The sequence below is a fragment of the Lissotriton helveticus genome, chromosome 6 (assembly GCF_964261635.1).
Source record: "Lissotriton helveticus chromosome 6, aLisHel1.1, whole genome shotgun sequence".
Classification (NCBI taxonomy): domain Eukaryota; kingdom Metazoa; phylum Chordata; class Amphibia; order Caudata; family Salamandridae; genus Lissotriton; species Lissotriton helveticus.
In genome coordinates, this window is record NC_136067.1 from 1,146,315,437 (window position 1) to 1,146,335,299 (window position 19,863).

General features: G+C 48.4%; 1 protein-coding gene across 1 annotated transcript in view; it reads right to left on the reverse strand.

Annotated features, from left to right (window-relative positions):
• Positions 1 to 19,863, reverse strand: part of COX20 (cytochrome c oxidase assembly factor COX20) — a 268,147-nt gene that overhangs the window by 83,975 nt on the left and 164,309 nt on the right. Inside the window, exon 3 of the mRNA XM_078646951.1 lies at positions 9,831 to 9,894. Within this exon, the coding sequence (XP_078503077.1) occupies positions 9,831 to 9,894 (64 nt within the window). The remainder of the gene's footprint in view (positions 1 to 9,830; positions 9,895 to 19,863) is intronic.

Here is a 19,863-nt window from a genome sequence, read left to right on the forward strand (position 1 = left end):
CCCTTCACCCTGTCCCGGCCAGAATTCGCTTTGTTCACAGTCCTGCTCTCGGAGAGATCTCTGCTTGGGGTCCCCGTCCTACGGTCCTCCCCGGTCGTGCTGTCCTCTCTGTCTGGGTGCTCCTTCACTCTGTCCTACAGCCCTGCCTGGCTGATCCGTCACCCTGTCCAGGGCTGCAGCTCCTGCCCTGCGCTCCTGCCGGGCTGCTGCCTCGCTCTCCTGGAGTCCCTTGACTTGACAAGCAGCTCTCTGTCCGGATGCCCCTCTACTCTGTTCTACAGTCCTGCCCGGTCCCTGCGGCATCGGTGTTCCCTCACCCTGTCCAGGGCTGCCGCTCCTGCCCTGCGCTCCTCCCTGGTTGCTGCCCTCACTCTCCTGGAGTCCCTTGACTAAGTCCAAGGCAGTAGTTCTTTCGATTCCAGACCTGCAACTCTCTGTCCAGGGGCTCCTTCACTCTGTCCGGGCGTCAGCACCTCCCCTCCAGCCCTGCCCTCTCCCTCTCCTCCCCTCTCTAGCCAGTCTCCCTGCCCTGGTCAGTAGCCCCCTCCTTCTTGCCCCGGGGCCCCTTCCGTCTGTCCCAGGTGGCTCCTCCCTCCAGCCCTGCCCTCAGACACCTCCCTCCCTCTCAGCCCCGTTCAGACACTTTCTGCTTCTCTGCCCTGGGGTCCCCCCTTCACTCATTCCGGAGCAGCTGCTCTCTCCCTCCCCAGCCCTGCCTTCAGACGGCCCCTACTCCCCCCCCCAAAGTGGCCGGCTCTTCCGAGGTCCCCCTTCTTGTGTTACTCGGGACCCCTCCCTCCAGACCCCTCTTCCCCTCCCGCCTTCGACTGCCTTCTCACCTCTTCTCCCTGCCTCACACCCCTACACCCTCTGCCCACTCAATCTGTGATCACCCTTTTATTTTCTGCCCTACTCTTTTTTGACCACTCTCCCTGCCCCTAATCCTCCTCCCCACTCTTCTTTGGCATTTCATTTCTCTTTCTCTTCCCCCACTCCACTTCTATCCTCCCCTCTTTCTCTTCCTCTTTTTCTTTCTTTCTCTTTGCCCTTTTCTTTCTCTTGTGTTCTCTCCCCTACTCCCCTACACCCTCTCCTCTCTCATTCTTTCTCTTTCCTATACTCCTTCCCCTCCCCCTCTCCATCACCACACCCTCCGTGTTTAGCCGCTCCAGCATCTTCCAATTTAGACTACTTCCCATCTCTGAACCTATTATTTTCACCCACTTAACAGCTGTCTGTCTAGATTAGTACTCCAGATGCATTCTGGATGTTGTAGTCAGAGCAGCACGCCTACCCTCACACCGAAGGCGCATTGCAATGCAATAGGTCTCGCATTATTAAAGTTTGGTGTCGCATTATTTAGCAATGCCAATAGCTCAAACTTTAATAATGCGAGACCTATTGCATTGAAAATGCTTGTTTTTTTTAGGAGTAGGTATTAGGCCCAGCAGTATCTGTTGGATCTCTTTAGGGATCACCCACCCCATAGCTCTCTGAAGGTGTGTTAGTACCGCATCCCAGTAGGGGCCAAGTGTGGGGCACAACCAGATCATATGGAGGAAGTCCGCTGCCTATGATCTACATCTTGGTCACTCATCGCTTTGGGTTGGGGAAATCCTATGCAATCTACTTGGGGTGAGATACACTTGGTGAACTATATTGTATTGTAGGAGTTTGAATCTTGCATTGGAGCGAACTGTACGCCCCCACTTGTGTACTCTACCATTCTCTGTCTGACAGTGGCTCCTCCAGTACCTCATCCCATTTTTGCTTCACTGGTAGGGTCCCATTTGGTAAGTTATCCCTCAGGGCTCGGTATAAGTAAGCTATTATTCGCCTTCCACCTGCCATATACAGCATTACCTTCAAAGCGTTGGTCCTGGGGGGCTCCACAGGAAACTCTGGCCATATTTCCCAGGTTATGTTGGAAATTTCCCATATTGTAGAAATTGTCCCACCTCCAGGTCAATGAGATCCATGGTTTTGTCTCACGCTATGAACCTCCCCTCTGTCTAAAGATCTCCTATTATTTGGTACCCTCATTTCTTTCACCTGCCCACAGACATTGAATCTGCAATAAGGGCACAAGGTCATAATGACCATATAGGCATATCCGAAGCATATGGGGCATGTTGAACCGCCCTTCGCATTCCCATATCCCGGCTACATGCCGTACAATGTAAGGGATTTGGGAGGGAACACCTCCCTCAAGCATTAATAGTTCAGGTAATGTGTATCCAACATGTGTGCCTCCCAATAGATCGATCTCCCAATTATTATCAGAGTCCAGTCTGTGCACGGCATGTTGGAGCTGGGAAGCCATATAATACAATTCCATGCATGGGACCTCCAAGTCCTCCCCGGTTCCACGTTCACTGCAGTGTCTGTAAGCACACCCGCCTACTCCTATTACCCCACAAGAGATCAGTGAGAAGTTGGTCTAATGTTCGAGAGTAGCTCCAGGGGATGACGTAAAACGAGTGTTGCAGTGTGTAGCGACATCTGGGCAGAACAATAATTTGTATTAATGCTAATCGACCCATAAGGGACAACGGTAGATCCCGCCAGAACCTTGTGGAACCCCTATATCCCTGTATTACTCTGCCAATATTAAGGTAAAGGTTTGCGGAAGGTGTATGAAGCAGTCTTACACCCAGATATTTCACTACCTACCCGCCCCAAGGTAATGCTTCCTTAGCGCGTTCAGACTGTGGCCTTCCTGCCAACCTCCCGATGGGGATTAATCCAAAGCCCAGAAACCTCCCCAAATCTCCAGAGCAGTGGTACCAAATTTGTTGGCCGGCATAAGTAAACCAGAGTATCATCGGCATATAAAGATAGCACATGGTTGGCCTCTCCCAGCTTAATCCCCCATTCTCCTAATCTACTCCGCAGGGCTGCCGCCAGTGGTTCTACAGCTAACGCAAATAACAATGGGGAGAGTGGGCATCCCTGTCGTATACCCCTGTATAACTCAAACTCTATATATAAATCCTGCATGGTCTGGATGAATGACCCGGGGAATTCCAGGGAGAAGTTGCACCGCCATAACTCCATTAAGGATTTTAACATCTATATTTAATACAGATATTAGTCTGTAGGAGCTGACAAGTAGGGTGCCCTTGTCCACTTTAGGTAACATTGCTACTAGTGCTTCTCTCATAGTGGGTGGAAGCAAGCCCTGCCCCAATGCCTCATTAGAAATCTCCATTTAATGGTCAGCTAGCTGGGTGGCATACTTCTGATAAAATTCTGCTGGTAGGCCGTCGGCCCCTGGACTTTTAGCGGTGTCCAACTGTTGGATGGATAGCATAACCTCCTCCTTTCGGATAAGGACGTATAGTGCCTCCATCATTTCTGCATCTAACTGAGGAGTCTCAATCAAATCTAAGAATGCTCGGATTCTCTCTTGTGGCACATGGGGTGGCGGTCCATAAACTCTTTCGAGGTGCTCAGCTAGGATGGGAAACATCCTTTACATTGCGGTGAGTACACCTCAATGCAGTTGCAACGCAGCCGTTACAACTCAAGTCGTTACATCGACTTGCACTGGATGGCGCTATAACCTAAGGAATAGTAAGATGTACTATTTCAACACCTTCCCTACTGTACGTAGACTGGTGTTGGAATAGTAAATCTTACTATTCCTAAGTCCAGCGCCCTCCAGCGCAAGTCGTCGTAACGACTTGCATTGTAAAAACTGCGATGTAACATACCGCGATCATTTTGATCACGTTGTTACATCACATATTCCCTTGGATAGCTGCAATTGCAGTTTGCGAAAAAACCATGGTGCCATCTCGGTCCTGAAGATGTATGGTTAACTTGTGACTCTTGTTTAATTAACCGAGCCAACACACCTCCTGTTCCATACCCTCCCTAAGAAGTATTTTTCGGTATGTGGAGTGCACATGCTTTTCTAATCTCTGCAAGGCTATCAATAGGGCCTCGCTGGCTGTCTGCCATTCCTCCAGCCTATGAGGGGCCCCTGGGAGGGCTCTCTCTAGATCACCTACCACAACCTCCTGTTTGGCTACGTCGGTTTCGAATTGGCGGCTTAACCATATATTTTATTAACTTTGCATGCTACATACTGGGCCATGGCCCGAAGGATACAGTTTGAAGACAATATATGTCTATGTAAACATAACATTGCAACTCCTGTAAAATCTTTAGGTACAACAATAAAAACAATGCGTAGTGAGTCTCAAATCCCACACATCTATAATTGTCCAAATGGATAGAAATTCCAGAGGTTTTACATGGTAGTGCGGGTTGTTCAATGACCAATATAAGTAGGGGAACACAGCCTATCAGGGGTCTGGAGATGGAAGGGGAGTAACTTTATGCCCCCCGTGACCATATTTTCCTGTGCTTTTGGGGGTAACCTCGAGCTTGAAAGACTGCAATCTAAGCACTCATGCAATCATCAATAGCTTTTTTCCACCTGTCAATGGTCAGGGGGACACACCCTTCCATAGCTGGGCGATATCTCATTTAGCAATAGTAATGGCTAGAAATAACAGGTGTTGCTTGTACCGGTTCCCACCTATCCCATCAGTGCTATGTAGTAACAGCAATTTCAGATCTAGAGGGAGATAACACAACAGCACCTCGCCCAGGCATGCAACAATCCTCCGCCAGAATGGCTGTAGTGCTGTACAGCCCCAGACAGTGTGCATAAAATTCATTCCTCTATCCCACATCTCAAACATAAGGGGGACTGAATGGCGCCCATCTTTCGAAGACGGGAATGTGTATAATAAATGCGGTGTATATATAGTTAAATTGCGTGAGACGGTATCGCGATGATACCACCGCACCTCAGGGGCTAGCCAAGGCTCTGTCCAGTAATTATCTGTCATGTTGGGTATGTCCTCTAACCATGCCCTTCTGGACTTGTGCAGTGTGTATGGGTGTGCGTCAGCAGTGGTAGATCTGACGGATCTTAGGAGGACGCAGGTCGCCACTTAATTAGCTTCCTTCAATCGACTGAAGTAGGGGAGTAGGAGCATGCCACAGCTGTTATGTTATCTTATGTTATGGGGCATTTATATAGCGCATTATCACCGAAGAGGTCTCTAAGCGCTGCCCGAGAGGGCCCAATAAAGAGAGGCAGAGGGTGAGGAGTGCTTTACATAGAGCTCCAAGCTTCCAGGAAGAGAACAGTTTTTAATCTCTTCCTAAAGGTGAGCAGGTTGGTCTCTTTGCGCAGGCTTTCCGGGAGTCTGTTCCATAGTGGAGGCATCATATTTGAACAGGCTTTCCCCCTTAACGTTGAACGCTTGAAACGTGGACATAACAGGAGACAAGCTTCCGAAGACCGCAGCCTCCTGCAGGGAGCCAAAAGGATCAATTTATCCTTGATAAAGTTCGGGGCCGAGCCATAAATGGCTTTGTGAGTGATACAGAGACTTTTGAACTTCACTCGCTGGGATATTGGTAGCCAGTGTAGGTCCTGCAACAGTGAGGTGACATGAGTCCTCCTGGGTTTTTTGAAGATCAGCCTGGCTGCATCGTTCATAACGCCTTGAAGCCTGGCCAGGGATTTTTTGGGTAGCCCAGGGTAGAGGGAGTTACCATAATCTAGGCGGGCCAGGATCAGAGCTGAAACCGCCGTCCGGATAGTAGAGAAGGATAGCAGGGATGACAGTTTCCGGAGATGTCGCAGCAGTCCTACACAGGTTCCTACCACTGCTGCGACTTGTTGGGACATTGATAGCATAATATCAATTTTTATCCCTAGGCTTTTTACTACGGAGCTGGTTTTGGAGGCTGTCCCAGTTCATTAGGCCAGAACAGCTCATTCCAGGGGTTTGCTACTGTAGTGACTGCCAGCCCCTTCGTTTTATCCGGGTTTAGTTTTAGAGAATTTGCCGACATCCAGTTCACCGTGAATTTCAGAATGTCTTGCATATTCACCTGCGATGTGGGCGACTGATCTATTTGAAACAGAATTTGGGTGTCGTCGGCATAGTTATATACCCTGCAGTCTAGCTGATTTAGCGCGCCAATTAAAGGCTGCAAGTAAACATTAAAGAGCAAAGGGGACAGGGCTGACCCTTGCGGTACTCCACATGCCAAGTTCCCGCGATGAGATATTTATAAAATGGAGTAGCTATTGGAACGACTAAGGTTGTACCCCGTACCACGTCACCTAAGGTGGATATTCCCACCAGGTCCCATGCTCGAAATCCCGCTAATGCCGACACAGAGTGTAAATGTGTACCGTGTCACAGTGGGGTCGTCTGCGACAGGCGAACATGCCATCCCATCTGCTTAACCGTAGACCTCCAAAGTCACACTACAGTGCTGCTGGCAGGGGGTAGAAAGTCTAGGTTCTGCGAACTATACAGGAGCTGAAGGAGGAAGGTGCCCTTCATTGCCATATGTTCTAGTGCAAATGCTTAATCAGTTGGCAAATTATACCACCACTCATTTACAATTAGCAAGTGGGAGGCCGCGTAATAGGCGTACACATCCGCAATGCCGCCACAATATGTCGACTGCGTGCATGTACTCAGTGCAACCTGTACAGCCCCTTTGTTCCAAAGAAATTTGTTATGTATGGCAAACTCTTGGTGTAACACACGGGATGTCCTGTAGCCTATAGAGTATTCTGGGCAGTGAGACCATTTTAAAGATCGCCGATAACCCAAATAATGAGAGCGGGAGTGGAGACCAGATTGCAGTCTCATCTTTAAATTCATAATGAGTGGGTTGATATTGTGCAATCAGCAAGTCTTTGGGCAAGGCGACATGAAAACGCCTAGCTACTAACATCCTGTGGTAGCGCAAGATAACTGCTTGGCCCATGTTACACGTCCCTGATTCCCGCACACCGGGAATAACACAGACTTTTAAGGTTGAGCATTGAGCCCAGTGTTCTGGCAAAACACTAAGAGAATCTGTAGGATTCGGGCCCCGAGAACCACAGGTCAGTAATGAAAAAGAGGACATTGTCCGCGTAGAGCGCGATGCGATCAGATCGGGACGTGGACCACTCAAAGCCTCTGAGCACAGGGTCGCTACACACCCATGCCGCCAAAGGTTCCACGGCAATGGCAAACAATAATGGTGACAGGGGGCAGCCCTGTCTTGTACCACGGCATATAAGGAGCTGGCCCGAGCGATGTCCTGCAATTCTGACCGAAGCGGTTACCCCCCATATAGAGCAGAAGTACGTAGGCTAAGAAGCGTGGACCAAAGTTAATGACATCAAGGAGTCGGAAGAGATACGACCAGCTGAGGGAATCGAAAGCCTAGTCGACATCCGCTAGAAGAAGAGCCACGTGGTGTCCTAGTTCTGGGACTTTTGACATGGCATTATGCACTTGTCTAACGTTGTGATGCATAGAGTGGTGTGGCATAAACCAGGACTGATCCGGGTGGACCAGGTCCTGCACATAGGTCCTAAGGCGGTCAGCGAGGACTTTGCCCAAGAGTTTGGGCTCAAAGTTAATAAGGGAGATAGGTCGGTAGGACGAGGGATCTTCTGGTGGGCGACCTGCAATGCTGCACTAAGTTCGTCTGTGGTTATAGGGGCATCTAGTTGGTCCTGTGCATAATCTGTGAGCCTACAGGGGGAATGTCTCTTAAAAATGTGTCTATGGAGGCCTCAGATAAATGCTCTTGGCACGCATAAAGAAGTGAGAAGTAACACACAAACTCCTCAGACACTGCCTCTGGGGACAAGCACAAGGCACCATCACTCCCACGGAGCAGCGGAACACTCGCGGGGGACTTTTCCACTTGGCATAGCCTATGAAGTATTTTACTTGATTTGTCCTCCCATTGGTAAATTCGGTGCTGCGATGCTAACCAGATTTCCCTCGCCTCTCCCATAAGATGTCGCTGTATGTGCTGTTGTGTCTGAAGTAGGTTGCGTTTAAGAGGTGGGGTTGGGTTTGTGATGCACTGGGCATCCAGGGTCTTCTGATGGTTCTCCAATTCCGACAGTTGCGCCAATTGCTTACGTTTTGCATTGGCGCAATAACTAATATCGACCCCGCGGACAGTAGGTTTTAAAGCTTCCCATAACGTACACTTGGAAGAGGCTGAGGACCAGTTGAATTCAAGATAATCCGAGACTGCTTTGGACAAAGTGTCCAGATACTCTGGGTCCCGCAAATACCAGGGGGGACAGCCTCCACCTAAATGGGGGTTTGTGAGATTGGATGCGAATTTTACACAGGACTGGAGAATTAGCTGAAAGCCTCTAGGGAGATGAGATATATGGGTGACCCGGTGGATGTAGCTGTGTTGGAGAAACATATAATCTAAGCGGGACAAAGATCCATGGATGGCGGACATATATGTGTAGCCTAGTTCTTAGGGATGGAACTCGCGCCGTATGTCCGACCAACCCATCGTAGTAGCCAAGAGGTGTGGTTTGGATCTATCTGTTGGGGGTACACGCCCTGGCGCACGCCTTCTATCTACTGATGTCATAATGCAATTCCAGTCCCCACCACACTCTGTCCATGAAAACATAAAGACAACATTAGACTTCCATTTGTCAGGAGTCATCCTCTGTAGGACAGGGAAGTAGTTAGGACTGTGCCTCATATGTCTGCCATTTCTGGAGTCAATACTTGCAAGTCAGGCCCCTTTTGTAAAGGCTGCTCAATATCTGAGTATGAGACAGAAGAGGCCCTAGAGATCGCTTTCATATTGTTGAGGGATTGGTTTGACCGGTGTGCAAACTCTGTCGCGACTGCAGCATCCCTCCCCCACTCTAATCTGGCTGTGTGGAGGCGGTTTAGTGCAGTGTTTTGTAGACTGCCTCCTTTTTCCTTTGTTTCAGTGGCTGGAGGTCCTCGCCAGTGGAGCCCCATCCTTTCTAGCCAGGTAGAGGTCAAACCAATCCCATATTTCTTGGTGGTCAGTGAAGAAAGTCTGTCATCAATTTTAACTCGGCTGGCAATAGCAGCACGTAATATATTCCTGTCTCACTGACCCATTTCTTCCCCTGCATGGGTCCAGCCTCCCTAAACAACTGATTGTCTTTCACCCGCCATCCAGACATCTCCAACTGGCCAGACTCCTACTTGTACACATCTCATACATTCGCAAAACCAGATATAGCGGGAGTGCCTTTTCCTACATCATTCCTAAAGCATTGAACGACTCACCACTGTACATCGGAGCCTTCTTGATCCTTGAGTTACGCAAAAAGCAGAAGGCTTGGCTCGTCGAATAGCTCCTTGCTTGCGCTGGGCGTGGCTAGATTCATACCTGCTCAGCGCCAGTATAGCGCTACCGTTTGATGGCGCAGTATACAAACCTTCAGAACAGGAAAGAAGAGTGATGTTGCTGAACCTAAGCAGGGTAGTCTGGGAAGATCAGCACTTTGTTACCCACCACTGTCTACTACGCTTTAACACAGGATATTTGTTGTATTAGAAAGGGAATATTTCTTCTTTGTTCCCCGGGTGAATTATAAATCCTCAGTAGGCTCGTTTAATCTGTGTTCTATTAGGGGCAGTGCTACTGGTGTGCAGATACCTGGCTGAGGCGGACAAGCAGCCCCACTCAGGAGCATATGCATGAAAACGCCTTTGCCCGCAATCTGCTCAGAGCCCTTTACCCCAGTTGTAGACAGCACATGACCTTATATTAAAAGGTACAGCTTCTGTTTGGGGGGGTACTAGTAGTTGTAAAATACTCTTCCGCTCTTTGAAGATATTTTTATAAAAGAACATAATCAAATGTTATGATTCGTCAAAAACCTTACACTCACAAAAAACGTTGTGTTACAAACATGCTCATTACGGAGGGTCATATTCTGCTGAATAAAAAACAAAACAGAACGACAAACCATTCCCTACCAGCATGTTAATGTCGTGAAAATAAAGCCTCCAACGCCAACATCGCAGGATCGTCTGACTCGGCCTGGAAAACAGAATTCAAAGCAGTTAACTACATTTCAGACTCATATATTGTCAAGCAACAGAGATACAGGGTCAGACAGAACAGGACTGTTTTTGCCTTGAAAATCCCATATGCAAAATGCATGAAGTGCTGCCAAGTTTCACTTTTAATTACATCTTATTTATTGATTTGACAGTAGAGCAACATAACATTTATAGCAAACGAGGCACAGGCGAAAGAAAATCTAGTTTGTTTTAATGAATCATATTCATCACTTTCCCACGATCTACCTAGTAACATACTAGAGGGATAAGCAAACCTGATGTATGGCACAGCTTATAGCAAATCTACTTATAAAGTGTGGCTATTCGTAAGCAAAACACAAACATCCCACTTTATTACACCTTCATTACAATATTTTAGAGCATTGCAAAGTCTAGGAACTTTAATTAGAATGATTTAGCAAAAAGTATTTTTACTCGAAACAAAATGTCCTTACGTGAGAAACTCCAAATAAGCTCTCAGTATTTAGCCTTCATTTAATATATGATATGCGATTCCTAGAGAGACACCCACGATATGAATGGAAGGAACAAAAACCAAGGGGATGGATGGAATGTCTGAACAATTTTCAGCCAGTAGCGATCACTTGGGGATGCATTCCCTTCCATCGATTTTAGCCCACTATGCCTAAGTAGAATAAGACCCACCAAATGGAAATAATTCTTGCTCCTGCTCCAGTAGGAACAGTGAGGCCTGGGCTTATAGGTATCCTCCAGACAGGAACCCCAGCTGGTTATTGCTGTGCAACATATGGCTTATTATATACTTGTATCAATCATATCTTTAGCCCCTGTAGAACTTAATGTAGAACAAACAAGAGAACACAATTAGGCACCAATCTGCCAGCTAAAACAAAACGTGTTGACTTCAAAGCATCAATACTGGAACAGTTGGTACTGGAGACGATCAAGAAAGAACCGAGCTTGGTAAAACTAAGATGATAATGAGAAGGGATATGACTTGGGTACCAATGAACATCTCTAACTTGAAAATTAATCTTATCAGATAATCTTATGTGCAGGAGGTGGTAAAGCAGAGCTCTAGCCTTGTACTTACATACAGTTGGCATTTGCCACTCACATAGTTATTTATTAAGCAATACATGTCTACAGAGTGTATCAGAACAATCACAATGTTTATAAACTACTCAGGAGAGGATATGACAATTAGGGGGAAAGGTTACGAAAGTCCCAATCATATTTCATCACACATCTCTAACTAATTAGTCTATTCCCTTCCCAATGTATCTATTATAGTATTGATTATTGTTTAAGCCATCCACCCTACACTACCATATTAGTTCTCTATGATTTATTATGCCAAGCCAAGTACAGTTTCTCCACATACCTAATGCTGTCGGAATTCAGCCTTTCAGCATCTCCACTTAGTAGCAGGCCCATTCGTATAACCCTATCTCTGCACTGTTGCATTATGGACCTACTTGTATTGCCAATAGTGTACTGTGGAGCAAGGAGGGATATTTTTTGTTTAGATCTACTTTGCCACAAAAGTGAGCAAACAATGCCTTTTTACAAAAGCATACAGAAGTTCATGCTACTTTTCCCCTTTCCTTCCAAGACTTCTCTCTGCAAGACACTGCCTTGTTCGTTTGAACAGTGTCAGAAAAATACAGCGTTATTAAAATTGAAAACGTTGTCATGGAGCATAGATTTTTCAGCATTAATATTCAGTCAACTTTTCTAGGGCCTATGCCTATGCACACATTCTCTAATATTCATATGTCATTTTTATATGCGAATAGACCTATCTTACCTGTAATATGCACTATTTTCACATTAAAGCCCCGCCACACATTACGTGTTAACTATTTCAAGATTTTGTTTAAGACTGGTGCATAAGCAATTGGAGTATTAGGTGAGAAGGTAACTCCCCACCTCAAGGCATAATCAGAATCATTCTCAGGGTGAACCACTTGAGTCACTAAACAAACCTGAACTGAACTCCCGGCACAAAGCAGAAAGGCTGAACTTAGAGGCAATGTGTAAGGTATTTATGACGTACCAAAACAGTAATAAAGTAAAAAAAAAAACAAGAAAAATCCCAAAACAATTTAGAAAAATAGTGTATATTTTAATTAATAACACCAAAACAACACAAGCATTTGCAATGCAATAGGTCTCGCATTAGGAAAGTTTGAGCTATTGGTATTGTAAATGGCAAAGTTTGTATTTATGTTTCTTTTTTTTTAAATAGCTAAATTAATAGCTTCGTCATTTACAATGCCAATAGTTATAACTTTCGCAAATGTGATACCTATAGCATTTGTAATGCAATATGTTTTGTATTTACAAACCGCGAGAGGACAAAAAAAAGCTCCGGACCACTGCCTCCTCCCAGGCCTTCAAAAGGTACCTCAAAGTTCTCCTCCTCCAGAGACACCTCCAAAAGTAATTCACGTCCTCTTGCTATTTGTGAGTAAGACTTCCCACTAATGATAATTTCTACTTTCCATGACCATGGAAGTGCCTTCCCAGTGTATGCCTGTGATTGGAGGGTCTGCCTTTTTGTAGAATTTTTCATGTACTGGTGTTCGGTGCCCTTTTGTAACATGCATGTCTTTACCTTTGATACTTGCACAAGTGCCACCTTGCCCATGTAACGCTTGTTCCTGAGCCTGAGTGTCTAGCACTTATTGCAGGACTTTGGTTCTTGCTCAAACGGTTCAAAAGTTACTACAAATGCAGCAAAACACATTGCAGCACAGTGGAAGGCCATTTCCAAAGGTTAACTTACATTTTTGTTGCTTATTGCTATATGTGGGTGTTAAACTGGGACTAATGAGGTGCAATCAATGCCCAGACAATGTTAATAAGTTTGAAAATAACAAAATAATTAACACTATCACAAAATGTGCCGCATTATGCTGCATAATTTGCCTTTTCTTGCCACATAATTTACACAACACTGCCACAAAATGTGGTCCTCCCCTGCTGCATAATTCCAGGGCCGCTGCTTATATTTCATGAATTGTACTGCAGTGTTGCTCTGCATAATAACTGGTAACAGTTATCCCAGTTAAGCACTGTGTATTGTCCTTGTTATGTAGTGCAGTTTAATAAAGTGTTGCACAGAGAGTCACTATTGACCTCTGCCTGAGTTATAGGTGTCTAGTCAAAGTGGTAACAAGAATACTGAAGTCTTGCTATGGACAATGGAACCTGTTCTCTTTCTCTGCTGCATGTTATGAAAGTTGGCAGTGGTTACTAGAGGCAGCCCTGGCCATGTCCAAATGTGTCTGATGTCATGAGCTGTCAAAGATAATCTGGATTTTCACATACCATGCCACTAGACATCTGAGTCTCACTGGTAGAGATGTTATCAAAGTGATACATTCAATTCAATTCAAAATGTAATGATTAAGATCTCAGCTAAGATCAACAATTTAAAACAATAAACTCTAACGTTTACATAATTCTATTGCTAAACATGCATAAAATATTTAAAACAATTGCAGGACTTAAAAAAGGTGAAAACATTCAAAGTCATCACTCCATGTAAATCTTGCAAAATTAAGAGCTGTTTTTCTCCGCAGTACTGACTGCATCCTTAGCAGCTGTTTGAACCGGATTTGTGGTATTCTTTGTGTGTTAAAGGCTTTTAATGTATTCCTACTTCAGTGAAATGCTCTGGTAGTAATTTTCCACCATCCACTTACATGATGGCCCTTGCTGTCATTTAGCTTTCCTAAAAGGACACACGATGCTGCTTGCAGTTATGTTTGGGCTTAAAGGGCCAAATGATGTCACTTCCTGTTCTGTCATTCAGGGGTCAACGGGCACATGATGTCTGTTCCGCCACCCTTGGCATTTTGGTAAATCGACGTTCATGGGTAATGGCCCTCCTGACCCCCCACAAAACTTCTTAAATGTCTACTAATGGCCCAGAAATAGATTAAACCGGAAGGAAGAGCGGGAGATTCATGGTGGACTGGGTTCACACCTTTGAGGCAACACTTGCAAAATAAACCACTTCAGGCAGCCTCTGAAAGAAAGCGGAGGTTGAGGCTCTTTGGTGAGGCTTTTATCTCACACAAAGGACTTACTGAAAGCGCCACCTGCATCTTCAAAAAGCGGCAGGCACATAGAAGCCTAGGGAAAGCAGCACTACAGACTACTTCCGCCAAAGACCCCCAGAACAGTTCCTCCCAACCGACCTTCCACCGTCTTCCAAGATAGTGCCTGCTACGGAACAATTCCCTAGTGCCGCAAAGTGGCTGTTTTAAGCTAAAAAGACAACCTCTGTATAAAACTCTATTGACGTTACCACAATCCCAGACCACTTCCCTCGCGTTAGCTGCGTTTTATCAGGCAGTCCCACGTCACAGAGCGAGATTAGAAACAGGGCTCTCGACAAAAAGCTCGGTTGGTTAATATCACGATTACTCATATTCTTGCAAAGTAGACAAGTTAACTTTGTATTTCTTAACTGCTGCATTTGGAAAGCGCTCCAGTTGTTTCCCTGAACTGCAGTAGTTTACTTCCCACCAAACCACGGCGAACAATTTACATAAAGAGAAAAAAAAATACTGCGTGTAAACACTGTGCATGAAAAAACACGTCAGCGTGCGTGACCAGAGAGGAAGGGGCAGACGCCTAGCAGATTGCATAATCTTCCCAAATAACACGAAGATAATAGAATATAAAATGCATCAATACATAAATAAATAAATACCGCCTTCGGGTAAAGTCCGCGCTATATAAAAATGCATAAATAACTAAATAAATAAATACCGCAAATCACCGCCGTCACTCTGCCGGCCTGCGACCAGGAAGTCAGGCAGGCCGGCGCGACAACAGGAAACAGGAAGTAGGAGGGCGGGAGCCTACCCCGCCTCCCACGGAAGAGCCGCGATTGGACGGAGCCGTGTTTGGAGCACCGGAGCAGGCAGGAGCCTACCCTGCGCCCCGGTGCCGAAGGAGGGAAGAAGAGTCCTGCTGCCGGGCCCTGCAGCTGAGAGCCGCCGCACGAAGGAAGCCGGTGAGTGGGTTGCTGAGCGGGGCGGGGGGGTAGCATGAGCATGTGCGCACGCGCGGGGGCGGGCGGGCTGTATATGTGCGTGTGCGTGCGTGCGTGTGTGTGACTGTGGGGGAGGGGGGGTGTGTGTGAGCGAGTGTCTGTGTGCCGTGTGCCTGTATGTGTGTGCATGCGCTCGCCTGTGTGTGCGTGCGTGCATGCAGAGGGGTGGGGGCTGCCTGCCTGCGTCTGTGTGAGCAAGGGCTGTGAGTTACTCTGCGCATGCGCGGGTACTCTGCGCATGCGCGGGTCAGACGCGCGCTCCCGCGGGGAAAACTGCGAAGGAAACGCTCGTGTCAGATTGGTGTCCACATTCCCAATAACGGGCAACATTAGGTCTGAAAGCAGACTCTCTCAATGCTCACGCATTGAGAGTACGTCTGCTCGACCTAAAAAGCAGACTCTCTCAATGCTCACGCATTGAGAGTACGTCTGCTCGACCTAAAAAATACTATACATGCTGCCTAAGGCATGTATGTTTAAAGTTTTAAATAAAAATGGCACTAAAAAGCGTTAAGCGACAACTGCAGTCAACTAGTCGTGGTAGACCATGACATAGGAGCCATTTGAGTTCGACTGTGATGGAGCACAGCTGCAGAAAAAAGGTTTGACACAGTCGGACGTTTTACCTTCAGACCAAGTCTATTACATAGAAGTCAAGAATCTTCAGTAGGGCAAGGCATTAGGCTTTAGCCGACTAGAGCTTCAAGGGGTCAGATAGCACCAGACGAGGACCTGTTGAAGCTGCCGACTTGGCAGGAAAGTTCAGAGTGGGAGAAATTTGAAATATATGCTCAAAGAAGATTCCTCGCTGGTTGGATAATTCTGATGCCCTCGCCCAGTGACATTTTCTATGTTTGCACTTATTCACTTTTATGGAGTTTGGATTCGTCCAGCAGGGCTAGGCAGCAGGCTGTAGCTGAAGAGGGCTCCACGAAGCTGGATACTTTCTTAGTGAGATCCAGCTGAATCGGATTTGCTAATGTCGAAACGCTTAGAGCGGGGGAAACCTGAATCGTCATCTCAGTGGCAACAAACCTTTATGGGATCAGCTTGGCAGGTTTGTCTCGGAAGTTTTGGGAGCCATGAACTTTTTAGTCCCAAGATCCTCAGGCTCTTAGAAGCAATACTCTTTCACTTAGCCCAGAGTTGCAGGACCTCGGGAAGAGCAGTTGGGGGTCAAGGCTCACTCTAGCAAAACCACCAGCAGTGTCCAGAGCAGATCCAGTCTGAACTGGTTGGCTGGGCAGTTGCAGGAAAGGCTTTTTGTAGCTTGCTGGGTCCTTTTAGCTGAAAATGGAGGTCAGTCTTATAATCAATCAAAAAATGTATAGAGCGCGCTACTCACCCATGAGGGTCTCAAGGCGCTGAAAGGGGGGGGTGCTACTACTGCTCGAAAAGCCAGGTCACAAGGTTTCCTGAAGGAGAGGTGGTCCTGGGTCGCTCGTAGGTGTGCGGGGAGGGAGTTCCATGATTTGGCAGGTAGGAGAACGATCTTCCTCCGGTGGTGGTTCTGCGAATCCGTGGGACGGTGGCGAGGCTGGCGGAGCGGAGCTGGCGGGTGGGGGTGTAGAACGAGAGGCGGCTGTTGAGGTATTCGGGGCCCATGTCGTGGAGTACTTTGTGTGCGTGGGTGAGGAGCCTGAATGTGATCCTCTTGTTAACGGGGAGCCAGTGCAGGTTTCTCAGGTGGGCGGATATGTGGCTGTGGCGAGGGATGTCGAGGATGAGTCGTGCGGAGGCGTTCTGTATGCGTTGTAGTCGTTTCTGAAGTTTGGCGGTGGTTCCGGCGTATAAGGCGTTCCGTAGTCCAGTCGGCTTGTGACGAGGGCCTGGGTGACCGTCTTTCTGGTTTCAGTGGGGATCCACCGGAAGATCTTTCGGAGCATGCGTAGGGTGTTAAAGCACGATGACGAGACGGCGTTGACTTGCTTGGTCGTCGTGAGGGAGGAGTCCAGGGTGAATCCCAGGTTGCGTGTGTGGTCCGAGGGTGTCGGCGCGGAGCCCAGTGCTGAGGGCCACCAGGAGTTGTCCCAGGCGGGAGGGGATTGTCCGAGGATGAGGACCTCCGTCTTGTCGGAGTTCAGCTTCAGACGGCTGAGCTTCATCCATTCTGCGACGTCTTTCATTTCTTCCTGTAGGTTAGTTTTGGCGGTGGCTGGGTCTTTGGTGAGGGAAAGTATCAGCTGGGTGTCGTCGGCGTAGGAGATGATGTTGATGTTGTGTTTGCGTGTGATGGCGGCGAGGGGGCTCATGTAGATATTGAAGAGGGTTGGGCTGAGTGAGGATCCTTGGGGTACGCCGCAGAGAATCTCGGTGGCTTCTGAGCAGAAGGGAGGGCGGCGGACTCTCTGGGTTCTGTCGGAGAGGAACGAGGTGATCCAGTCCAGGGCCTTTCCTTGGATCCCAGTAGTGAAGAGGCGGGTTATTAGGGTGCGATGGCATACGGTATCGAAGGCTGCCGAGAGGTCCAGGAGGATGAGGGCAGTTGTTTCTCCGTTGTCCATCAGGGTCCTGATGTCGTCGGTGACTGCGATGAGGGCGGTTTCGGTGCTGTGGTTGGCTCGAAATCCGGACTGGGATGGGTCAAGCGAGTTGTTTGCCTCAAGGAAAGCAGTCAGCTGTTTATTGACGGTTTTCTCAATGACTTTGGCCGGGAAGGGAAGAAGAGAGATGGGGCGAAAGTTCTTGAGGTCTTTGGGGTCCGCTGTGGGTTTCTTCAGAAGGGCGTCGATTTCTGCGCGCTTCCAGCTCTCGGGGAAGGTGGCTGACGTGAACGAGATGTTTATGACGTTCCGGAGATGGGGTGCGATGATGGTGTCGGCTTTGTTGAAGATGTGATGGGGGCAGGGGTCCGAGGGGGAGCCAGAGTGGATGGAGTTCATGACGTTGGTGGTGTCTTCAGAGCTGATGGGGGTCCAGGCGCTGGGGGTGGTGGTGGGGGTCGCTGGTTCGGTGACTGGAGGCGGAGTCTGGGGTCCGAAGCTGTCGTGTATATCTGCGATCTTTCGGTGGAAGAAAGGGGCGAGGGAGTTGCAGAGTTCTTGTGACGGTGTGATGTCGTTGTTGCTGGTGCTGGGGTTGGATAGCTCGTTGATGATGTGGAAGAGTTCCTTGCTGTTGTGGGTGTTGTTGTCTAGTCGCTCTTTGAATGATGTCCTTTTGGTGGTGCGGATCAGCTGGTGGTGTTTGCGGGTGGCGATCTTGAGGGCTGTCATGTTTTCTGTAGTTCGTTCGTGGTGCCAAGTTTTTTTGAGGGTTCGGCAGGATTTCTTTGATTCCATGAGGGCGTCTGTGAACCATGAAGTTTTCCTGTTGCTGGTCACGCCTGGGGGGGTTCTTTAGTAGTGCGAGGTTGTCGGCGCAGTTGGTGATCCACTGTGTGAGGTTGTGGGCTGTGTTGTTGGTGTCAGCGGTGTTGGCTGGTGGGTTCTGGCTCAGCGATGAGAGGAGCTGGTCGGTGGTGGTTTTGCTCCAGCATCTGCGGGGGATTTGTTGCGTGCGATGGTGGGAAGTGTTCTTTTTGAAGGTGAAGTGGATGCATCTGTGGTCGGTCCAGTGTAGTCCGGAGAAGTGGCTGAAGGAGACGTGGTTGCTGGCGGAAAAGATGGGGTCGAGTGTGTGGCCAGCGATGTGGGTGGGGGTGTTCACCAGTTGTTTGAGTCCGAGGTTGTCGAGGTTGTCGAGGGCAGTGGTGTTGTTGTCACTGGTTTCCTCCAGGTGGAAGTTCAGGTCCCCCGAGGAGGATGTATTCTGGTGAGACTAGGGCGTGCCGGCTGATGAAGTCGGTGATGGTTTCGCTGAATTGTGTGCGGGGGCCCGGGGGTCTGTAGATGAGCGTTCCTCTAAGGGTGGTCTTGGGGTCGGTGCGAATCTGGAAGTGTAGGTGTTCGGCGGCGAAGAGTGTGTCTTCGGTGATGGTCATGATGTTGATGGTGTTCCTTTAGACGATGGCGATTCCTCCTCCGGTTTGGTTGACGCGGTCCTTCCGGGTGATCTTGTAGCCGTCCGGGACGGCTATGGGGATGTCTGAGGCCGAGGAAGCGTTCATCCAGGTTTCCGTGAGGAAGGCGACGTCTGGTGCTGTGTCCCCAGGAGGTGCCACAGTTCGGCGGCGTGCTTGTGGACGGAGCGTGTGTTGAGGAGGATGCACTTGAGGTGGTTGTTGTTGTTGCGAGGTCCGGTGGGTGGTCTGCAGGTTCGGAGGCATGTGTATTTGCAGGCTTGACAGGTGAAGGGTCCATGGGTTCGCTTCGGGGTGGCTCGGTAGCAGGCGGTTGTTCATCCGCTGTTGAGTGCGTTGAGGGCGGCGGAGTCGTATCTCAGTCAGGTGCTTTGGGTGCGGCGGGGGCCAGGGGTTCTGGCGCTGGGTGCGGTCCGGACGCGGACGGGCGGAGACGGGCTTGCCTTTGGCGCGCCTTCGGAGTCCATGTATTTGTCTTGGGTTTAGGAGGGAGATCAGGCACAGTACTTCAGGGTTCTTTTCAAGTCTTAGACAGCAGGTTGAGTTCTCTTCTGATTTCCCACATATCCAGTAATATTCTGAGCACAGTAACAAGGGTGCCATATTTATGCCTGGCACCGGCATGTGGGTGGAGGTGACTCTCGACTCTTCCTTAACTATATGGTAAAAGTTCCTAGGGGTTACCCTGACCATTTTTGCAGCATTTCCTGTGTGCTGTACTACAAACAACCCCACAGTGCCCCTCTCTGCCTAAATCCAAGTTGGCTGAATAACCCCCACCCCACTTATGAAGAGCCTGTGTGCCCACCCCAGAGGTGGGACCATGGAAATGAGCAACCCCTCCTCTGTGATCACTTCAAATCCTGTCTGGGGGCTGCTCCCTCCTCACTGTGATTGAGGTCTGGGGGACTGGGGGAACAAAGAAGAGG